Genomic DNA, 9,713 nt, shown 5'->3' with positions numbered 1-9,713 from the left:
GCATCACGGGGGTATGTACTTTAAATGTTTTTTTTTAAACTTGGTACTTATGTAACTCATCATTCCATTTTACTAATTACTCAGAGGGAAACATATGACAGATATTTGTCTGTGTTCATACATAAATTAGAATGCAAAAGAGATTGACCACAGAAATACTGATGTATAAAGATAATATGGAATTTTAGATTACATTTCAGTGTTGGTATCAGAAATTATTAAATACCTTGTTTAAGTGCCAAGGGCCCTGTATTTAAAAGAGCAATCCATTACAACGAAATGTATTTATATTAGTACAAAAATAAAGCACCCAAGATTTTAATAATGGGAAATTCTCAATTTATTTTACCAAACTCTCCAACTATGCATTTCTTCAGAAATCAGTTTCAAGGCAAAACATAAGAAAACATTCAGAGAATTGGCAAGTTAGTGCACAAAATCATTTTCTCAGTCTGGTCATAGACAGAGAGATAAAATAGAGTCAAAGCATCTCATAATGATTAATAATAAACATCCCTTTTCCCTTGTTACCACAGATACCCAAATACCTAGTGGCAAAGGCACATTTTGGCACCTTGGCCTAATTCAGTAAAGCCACACAAAACTGCATGGATGCTCTCTGTTTCTTGGGGCTGAAAAGCTCATGAAAAAGAGCTGAGAGCAAACCCATGCTGCAAACAGAAACTCGTACAAGTAAGTAACTTGTCAACATCCAAAAGTGCACTATATTGCTTTACTGAAGACAAAAACATGTTCCCAGAGAGCTTGGAGTTCTATTTTCAAATGGATGTGACAAAGGAAAAATAAGTAAGGAGAGAATGTAGTGAAGAAAGATGGGTATGCCTGGACCCCCTACATCACCAAGATATGCTTCAATATCATTATTTTACAGTAAAATTTCATAAAATAAACCCACCTTGTGTAGACAAGAAATAGCTAAATTCCACACAGAGCAGAGATCCCTGAGCTAGTCAAAAACTAGTTAGAAAAGCCACACAACATACTGTGTGCACATATCCACATAGGTCTAGAGGAAGTACTGCTACTTTTTCAGCAAATAAATACTGCTTACTAGCTCCCATTCAAGACCACAAGTGATGGATCATATTTGCTAGTGTATAACCTTTAAGTACTGCTTCTAAGGCTTGAGTGAGGCCAGCCCCAGGTGGGATCTAGTCTTATTGCTGTGGATGTAGCCAACAACAAGGCGTTCACATTTAGTGCATTTACCTCAAGTAGTGCTGAAATCAGGCAGCCAGGCTCCACAGCTGAGTTACTTTGAAGAGAAAAGTATGAATCTGACTTTTTTGAACAGCTTTTCCATCTGCTGACTCACGAATTTGTGATCATAGGTTGAAACCTACCAAATTATGTAGCATTTGCTTTTGATAAAGTTCACTGAAGTAGGTATTTCCCATCCGTACAATTCCATTTCCCATATTCCCTTTCTAAGAAAGTAGAAAAAAATGACCTCTCTTAGCTGGTAACTAGCATTAAAATAATCCACACAGTAGAATAAGTGTGTGGAAACAGCAAAAATCCTCTCAAATGTTTTGAAGAGGTGGAAAATATGGAATGTGGATCCACAGTTTTACCGTGGTAATCAGTTATCCATGGTCTCATTTCTGCCATGCCATCCTCTCCATCCCATTTTTCCCATACCTGGTTCCCTCTATGCTACAAAGTGAACTTAAAATCTTGTAGCAACATGTAAAGAAAGCAGAACCACTTTGTTCTGGGAATGGAGAGGCAGGATATTTTAGGGCAGAGCTTAGAGACATCTGCTATAATAGAGTGTAAGAAACTTAACTCTACAAATTAATGGAGTTGATGAAGTCTGGGTTCTGGAAATAAATTAAAACAGATGCTTTGCTGTTAACTGACAGAGCTTCAATTAAATCAGAAGAAAAATCATATGTCTCCCAGTCCCTACTGCTGATTAAGACTTTCCTAGCAAATTGCAATTTGTTTTACTTGAGGAACTTACATGACTTGAACCTCAATATGTTCCACTATGAAGACTTATAGAACAGAAAACTCACACTGATATAAATCAAATAAGGTTAAGAACTGATTTAGTTAAGAATCAGTACTTGGCTGCTGTGCAGATACTTTTAATTTGGTTTGAAGTGTCTAATATCAAATTAGCTCACGCATATTACAGACTTTATGGCTTTAGCTAGAGCTGAAAACAGATTTCAATACTTATGTCATTAAGCACCTAAGGCAGATGCCAGTATCAGTACTGACACAAATAACCAGCAGGATCTAATTTAACATTGTGACACATCCTTATATTCTCTGTTGCACAGTATCAGCACAACCATCCAAAAAACAAAGTGAAGAAACATTGAAATGAAGTGCTCTTCTCCCAGGAGATAATTTATAAAAGTTCTTTCAGACATTTCTGACCATTTAACAACACACACAGACTAAGCAGAGGCCCAAATTGACACCATACATTTAAGACCAACAGTTGTGTTTGTAAAGTTTTATATAATAAAATTAAAATGCTTATCATTTTACAATTACAACATAAGTAAAAGCCACCATATCATTACCTAAACAAGTAACAGCTCAAGACCAAGTATTTCTCCAGAACAGCTGAGACAGTCTTAGCTCTAGAGTTCTGGGAGCATTTGTGCAGTTCTGTGCTTGTCTAAGGAAACACAAGCTATAAAGAACTCAAGGAAATGTGGTCACAGGTCTTAAATGTCTCAGAGCTTGTGCCATGGCAGTTGTGGGAAACCATCAGCTTAAGGGTATGTATTTTTGTACTTGCTGGGCTCCAATTTCTGCAACATAGACTGCTCCACTCCTCATGTCTACATCCACAAGGTGTGGTTTGGTTTCATTAGCCAGCTGGACACTCTGGACCATGGCACAGTCCCCAATGGAGCCAACTGGAGGTGCTGCCAAGATTGCCAACCGGTTGATATTCATCTGAGCTACAATCAGGTATTTGTAATCAGCAGTAAACCTGTGAAAGATAAACATATTTTTAAACTATGAACTCCATATGATATATCATTTTGACACAAACAAAACCTCTTTAATAGTCACAGTTTTGAAGGCTATGACTGACAGAATGCAATGTAACATTGGGAATTAAGATGCAAGCCTTGCTCTTCATATGGCTGCTCACTGAGACACATTACGCTACAGAAAAGTTGTTCAAGAAAATCTTTCTTCCTGTAAAAGCTGCAACAGTAAGGCTAATAACCTAACGACTTTAAATTGAAGCTCCCAATCCTGCACTCAAATCAACAAGGCTTGTTATAAAGCCAGGATTTCCCTGTCAAGATGCAACTGTGCAGATCTTTGCATACATTAGGACACCCAGCATCTTATTAAACAGGTTAACTGCTTGTCAGCAGGCATTAAGTATCAACATATAAGTATTTTAACTCCCCAGTAAGAGTACACCTTATTTACGTAGTTGTGTGCTTCTAGAACTCTCCAACAATACCTGACAGAATAGGGCCCATCTTCTGAAAAACAGCCGCTCCATGACCCAAGCCATTCTCCCGTGGCTTTATCAAAAACTTGGATTCTCTTGTTGTCTCTGTCTGCAACCCATACCTGTTAAAAAGAAAAAAGAAAAACCATGTCTGTAAACAAATAGAACCAATTAAATACATTTGTTTCTTACAGGAGCAAAGTTCCTTGCAGTAAAAATGGAAGAATATAACCTGGAAGAATGTATACCTTCCCACTGAAAACTAGATCAGTAGATCTGACTTCCAGATATAAACCAAAACTAACCTGTGGTTAACAGACACAAATTATTTTATACTACTTTAACAGAGAAATCTGTGCCTTTTCCTCTTTTTTTTGTGGCTATATGATGCATTTGGTAGGATTTTTATCCCCACAATGAAGATATATTTCCATGTATTAAATTCTGAAGATCTCTCTAAAGGTGTGTCATCTGCACTTTTTTTTCCAGTGGTAGTTTCATTTCATGATCATGATCTGCAAACACTCCTGACATGTCTAATACTACTACAAATAGAGCCATTTGAACACTTAGAGCATGTTTAGCTGATTTTGTCAAACCAGTTTTGTCTCTGTCCCACCCTGTGTTAACTGGGTTCACAAACATTGCAAGCTAGCAATACCACTAGACAGTTCCAATGAAGGCATTTTTTGTACAATCATTGAAGTTTTAGCTGTTGACAAGTCATCAGCCTGGTAAGTAAACTTCATGACTTTTCTAGGGTATCACCAAAAAGACAGCAATAAACAAAACCTCAGATCTTTCATCACTGTTTTTAAACAAAGCACTACTGCAGCATTCTCTTAGATTTCTCATGAATGAACAATTAAATCTCAGCCTAAACTGAAGATCAACAGTAAACAGTGACTACTTTGGCAGTAAAATCATAGCTCATCCCAGTCACTGCCTTTGAATGAATAAACTCACGGTTACCCTGCAGCATAAAGTGACCATGTTCCTCCTGTTTTTTCTCCCACTCTGCCAGTTTTTGCAGAGAATTGATTTTTATAAACACTTTTTATTCTGATTCAGACAGCATCAGCAGAACTGGTTTTAACCAAGGGTGTTTTAGTGAAGCAATCTTACTTTCCCTCAAACAGATCAAGAAGCAACTGTGTAATGCCTCTCTAGGACTGGCAGACCAAAATCCAGACTACAATTAACACCTGGCAGAAGCAGAATGCCTTGGAATGCCTTGAGCTGCCTGTAAAAGAGAATAATGTCCACAACCTAGCTAGAGCCTATCACCTCAAGCTTATTTGGAATTCTCAAATATGAAATTAAAGCCCCCTGAAATGTAGTCACTGAGGATAGCAGATGACCACTTTGTCATCTAGCAGGATCACCTTTAATAAACACACTGAAGTATTTACATGTTTCTTCTGTGCACAAGTTTTAGGATCAACTACACAGCCAGACAGCAGGAGAGAGAAAGTAACCACAAAAAACCAAGAGGAGTAGAGCTGATGTTTCTAGCTCTTATCATTCATCTCACATACATTCACAGTTTTTCTGGGTATCAGAAAGCACAGGTATTTACAGCTGGATTTGATCCTTTGGTATGCACTTTCCTATGGGAGAAGAGCTGTTAATCAAGGTCAGGACAGCCAGAGCAGGCCGCTGCTTCTACATGAACAAACAGAAGTGCATTTATTTATTACACAACACACTTCTGTAGTCTCACAATGGTAACCTGTCACAAACTGCAGGAGGAACACTCTGTTGTTGCATGGACATTGACAGTGTAAGTGGTCAGGACCCTTGGAGTCAGCTGCTTCCATAGAACCTGCAGCATGAAACTTCAGCTCAGGACTATCACACCAAAAACTGTAACCCCATAAAGCAACACAGATCACAACAGTTTAAACAAAAAAGAAATACATTTTGTTTTGTTCAAATACACATAAACAAGTCTGTTGAAAGATGACATTTTAAAAAACAAATCCTTAATTCTTTACCCGTCCGTAAGCATCCACTGTTACACTGTGAGGAATCCTGAACTGACCAATGCCGCTCCCATTTGTTCCAGTCAGCCATATCTCTTTGTAGTCTAAACAGTGAGCAACATGAAAAATAAAAATAAAAATAAATCACAGTGAGAAAACAACAAATAAACTAGCTTTTAAGCCATTCTCTTGCAAAGTTACTTTGGGTAATTTAAAAAATTTTCTAAGTTGTTTAAACAATTTCTAACTGTTTCTAAACTGAGATTTCTAAACTGTTTAAACAGAGTACTCACTACATAAATCTGAGAGAAAACATGACTACTGAATTGCGATTAGTGATTTCAGGATTATGGTTACAAATGTAGCCAGTAATACACAAAAACCATAATCCAAGGTTCTGTTAAGCACCAAATTACAAAAAACCAAAAAGGAAAAAAAAAAGTTGGCTGAATCATGCTATTCATTTGTTTCCTAAATTGATTTTTAACACTTGTTACCTGGAAGCTTTTACTTCTAACAATTTACCATTTTGCAAACTAGGTATTAGGAAACCATCTGCTTTATGATAGCACAATGAAGAAACAGTAGCTCCTCCATCCTCCACTTATTCCAACTGTGGGCATCTGCAGACTCTTTAGTCACTGCCCTAACTGGGGAGTATGAGCTAATTAGAATCACAGAACAATTTAAGTATAAAAGTCCTCCAGCCTGGTCCAACCTACTCCAAAGTCCAAAGCAGGACTAGCCTTGATAAAAAATCCAGCTCTGAAGTTAGATCAAGTTTGCCATCAGATTTAAAGGATCTACAGTAATGGAGAGTGCAAATCATCTTTGGGCCACCCTGTCATTCACTGTCTGACCACCCTTACTCTGAATGTTTTCTAACAAAAATCAAGCTGAAATTCACCCCTCTTGACTCTTTTGCTCTCTGTTCCTCATTCTTCACTGTAAATCTCCAAGAAATACGTGTCTCTGTCTTCTCTATAGTCTCCTTTTACTGACTTGAAGACAGCAATAAGAAGCCCCTTTGTTTTCCTTCTTAGAGACTGAACAAAAGTGACTCTCTCAGCCTCTTCTCATGAATGACTAGAAATTTCTCCTAAAGTGACAAGCAATAAAACAGGATCTGATTCAATAAAGTCTTCAAACTAAAGTTAAATGACAGTTCTGCCTAGTACTCTCTTAAAAATATTCCTAAGCTGTGTTATTGAAAATCCAGTTTACAGTGGTCAACTACTGCAACAGTTCCTTTTTCCATACCATCTGACAGTTTGATCAATCTGTTGTTCATTCCTCCATCTCCATCAACAACATAGATTTCTCCAGTTTCCTCCACAAAGAGCTCTGCTGGTTGATCAAACTGCAGGGGAATCAAACTCGAACCAGCATTACCCGGTGTGCCCAACACCTGCATAAGTTTACCCAAAGGGCTGTACTGTTTCACTGTGTGTCCGTATTTCCCTGAATCAAGGAAAAAAGAAAGCACAAAAACACCTTAACAAAACAAAATGTAAGTATTAAAACTAACTGCAAAGATTGAAAAACTCAAAAGTGGTATTAATAAATTTAACAGACAAAATTCTATGAGACTATGACTGTGGGTTAGAAAATCCACAGGCTGTAACAACATTCATCCACTGTATTAGGATCACTAAACCTAGGTCTATCAGACTTTTTCCCCAGATACTTCTGGACAGCAGGGAGGAGTGCTGACCGAGCTCAGCAGATGTAAGCAGACTCACAGCACAACTCATGAAACTTCAGACTATTTTGTGCAGCACCTAAGAAGTTTGTTCACGGCAAGAAAAGCACAAATCTATCTCATAATTGCTTGAGAGACTTAAATAAGTGAGTTGTCTAAAGCAATATTACATTTTCTTCCCCACCAAATATTTCTCGTATCACCACCCTGCATACCTGTTCCAACATCTGTGATCCATACTGAACTTCCTATTGCAGTGTTCCAAACAAAGATACCATGAGGCATTTCAACTGTATCATTCCAGGAGTGAAGAAAATAGCCTTCTTCTGAGAACACAAGTACTTTTGGCACGTTGTCTCCCCGCTGAAAAGGCAAAAAAATGTTCTAAAGAAAACATACTGAGTAAGCAATTTTATAGTAAAATTCCTCTTTGTGAAGGTTTTGCAATGTTTCATCAGCTGAAAGAATCTCCTGGCATAATTGTCTGCTAGAACTCTTTTTCCAGCTAGAAAAGGAAAAAGAGGTAAGGGTCTAAATTTAGTATGCAAAACTTTCCAGTCAGCCTAGACTTTCCACCTTACATCACGTGGAGTCCAGATTTCAGCTTGCAGCCAAGTGCCTGCAGCTATCCTGGCCTTCAGCTTGAATTGTCATTTTGTGTTCCTGCTGAAAAGTGTGCCCAGTGTAATGGGCGTGAAAAACTGCAAAAGTGCTTGATAGCTGCATGGCACTCGGGTACTCATACTGTGCTTTACAAGAAATTCCCACCATGTCCCATGGAGAAAATGTCCCTTCCACACCCTAGAGATACCCACACATGGAGCTGGGTAGAGGAAATAATTTAACTCCAACTATTCTATCTGGTTGAAAGAGCTGTGTGGTTTGGATTTCACAGGACAAGGCCTCAAAGAATGGAAGATTCAGTTGCCCCAGAATCACATTTTAACTTACACCTGACGGAACAAGCTGCTGTAACTCAGTTAAGTTGGATCATACATTCATATCACAGAAATGTAATGCTTAAAAAAAAACCCACAAACAAATGTTTTGCTAGAACTGCTTTCAAAACTAGACACAGCAGAGACACCTTTCCTTGTATTTTCTCTTGAGTTTGATACAATAAATATTTATACATATAAAAATATGTAAATACACATATATATCCTAATCTTAACCAGATCCTTTAACAGCAAAAACCCACAAATTCAACACAGAGAGAAATACAGTATTTCCACTCACTTGTCCTACATAGACCAAACCATTGAGAGAGTCAACAGCAACACAAAATGTTTGGCCAGTGAAGTATTCTGGAGATTTAGGCCAGCCTATGTCCAGCTTGTACATCTGTTGCTCTCCGGCCCAAGGAGAGAAGTGCTCTGCTTTCAAAACCTGAGAATACAAAATAAATACATTGTATTCACATTCCATGAGGGTGGGACCAAAAGAAACAGCAGCTGAAAGTAACTGTGTGCTGAAGCATCATAAATTCATTTATTCAATTTAAATTAACAAGACAGATAAACGGACGGAGGCTTGCAGCCAGGGGTTTGGACTGCAAGTGGGAAAATTTCAACAATCTGAAAACCAGCTAATGAAGTCCATTGGACCGGGCGCTTGGGAATTAGAAGGCAAAATACACACCCTGAAATTTCTTACACCAGAGTTGCTGTTAATATCTTGTAAATCACTCTCCAAAATGAGGAAAATAGTACAGAAGGTTACAAATGCATCAGATTCAGCTACTTCAACAGAAAAAAAGAAAAATAAAAGAAACACAGGTCAAGAAAGAAAACTACACCTTGGAAATTAAGAAGTGTAAAATGCCAGGAACAGTCAGACTCGGCTCAATGTATACGTTTTAAAGATAATGGAAAAAAATAATCTTCCACCCTCTTGTTCTATTTTCCAGCAGAAGAGCTTTCCAGAATAGAGCTGGAAGCTAAGCACTGCCGCAAGGTAAGCATTGAAGCAGAGCACTCAGCACAGCGCTAAGAAGTGAGGCGGGAGCCCCTGAAGGCCCGGGGCCAGCGGACATTCCTGCTCCCCGCCCTGCCGGGGCCCGGGGACACACCGCTGACACACGGCTGCGGACACACAGGCCGGGCTACCGTGGAGGAAACCGCCGGCAATCAAGCAAGGAGAACACCTGTCAGTATCAAGTGGGAAGTTATTCACCCACAGACTCCTTTTCCCGGCTGGGGCGCAGCGCACCACCCAGCACCCCCAGGAAGGGGCCAGGCATTACCTCGGCGGGGCTGCGGAGCCGCCCAGTGCCGCGCCCTCCGCCGGGAACCCGCAAGCGCCGCCCGCACCCCCCGCCCCGGCCCTCCCCGCTGTCCGCCCGAGCCGGAGACCCTGGCACGAAGCCCCGGGCGGCCGCCGCGCACCTGTGAGCCGCCGAGCAGGGTCAGCAGGGCCAGCAGCGGCCCGGCCATGGCAGCCCCAGCCCCGCGGCCGCTCCCGCCTCCCGGGGGCCGGGCCGGTTGCCATGGCAGCCCCGCGGCCGCCGCCCCTCCGCCCCGCCCGGCGGCCGCTGCTCCCCGCGCCGTGCCGGGCCCGGGCCCGG

At 40.3% G+C, this 9,713-nt stretch overlaps 1 protein-coding gene across 1 annotated transcript; it reads right to left on the bottom strand.

The window, feature by feature from the left end:
- Nucleotides 1-316: 316 nt before the first annotated feature.
- NHLRC3 (NHL repeat containing 3) lies at nucleotides 317-9,621 on the bottom strand. Its single transcript, XM_066313209.1, has 7 exons — nucleotides 9,535-9,621; nucleotides 8,387-8,536; nucleotides 7,363-7,510; nucleotides 6,706-6,906; nucleotides 5,458-5,549; nucleotides 3,470-3,582; nucleotides 317-2,980 (listed from the first exon to the last, which is right to left on the bottom strand). Exons 1-7 carry the CDS (start codon nucleotides 9,580-9,582, stop codon nucleotides 2,752-2,754), a joined length of 981 nt encoding a protein of 326 aa, XP_066169306.1. The 5' UTR covers nucleotides 9,583-9,621; the 3' UTR covers nucleotides 317-2,751.
- Nucleotides 9,622-9,713: the final 92 nt, after the last annotated feature.

Source organism: Sylvia atricapilla, chromosome 2, assembly GCF_009819655.1.
Source record: "Sylvia atricapilla isolate bSylAtr1 chromosome 2, bSylAtr1.pri, whole genome shotgun sequence".
In the NCBI taxonomy this organism is placed as follows: Eukaryota; Metazoa; Chordata; class Aves; order Passeriformes; family Sylviidae; genus Sylvia; species Sylvia atricapilla.
This window is presented reverse-complemented; position numbering and strand designations above follow the sequence as displayed.

Bases quoted from the DNA above. Each gene is read 5' to 3' on its own strand.
- NHLRC3 (XM_066313209.1), bottom strand. From the start codon at position 9,582: ATGGCCGGGCCGCTGCTGGCCCTGCTGACCCTGCTCGGCGGCTCACAG. The intron at 8,537-9,534 runs GTGCGCGGCGGC...TTGTATTCTCAG, and splicing joins CCCTGCTCGGCGGCTCACAG to GTTTTGAAAGCAGAGCACTT. The intron at 5,550-6,705 runs GTATGGAAAAAG...CTCACTGTTTAG, and splicing joins ATTGATCAAACTGTCAGATG to ACTACAAAGAGATATGGCTG.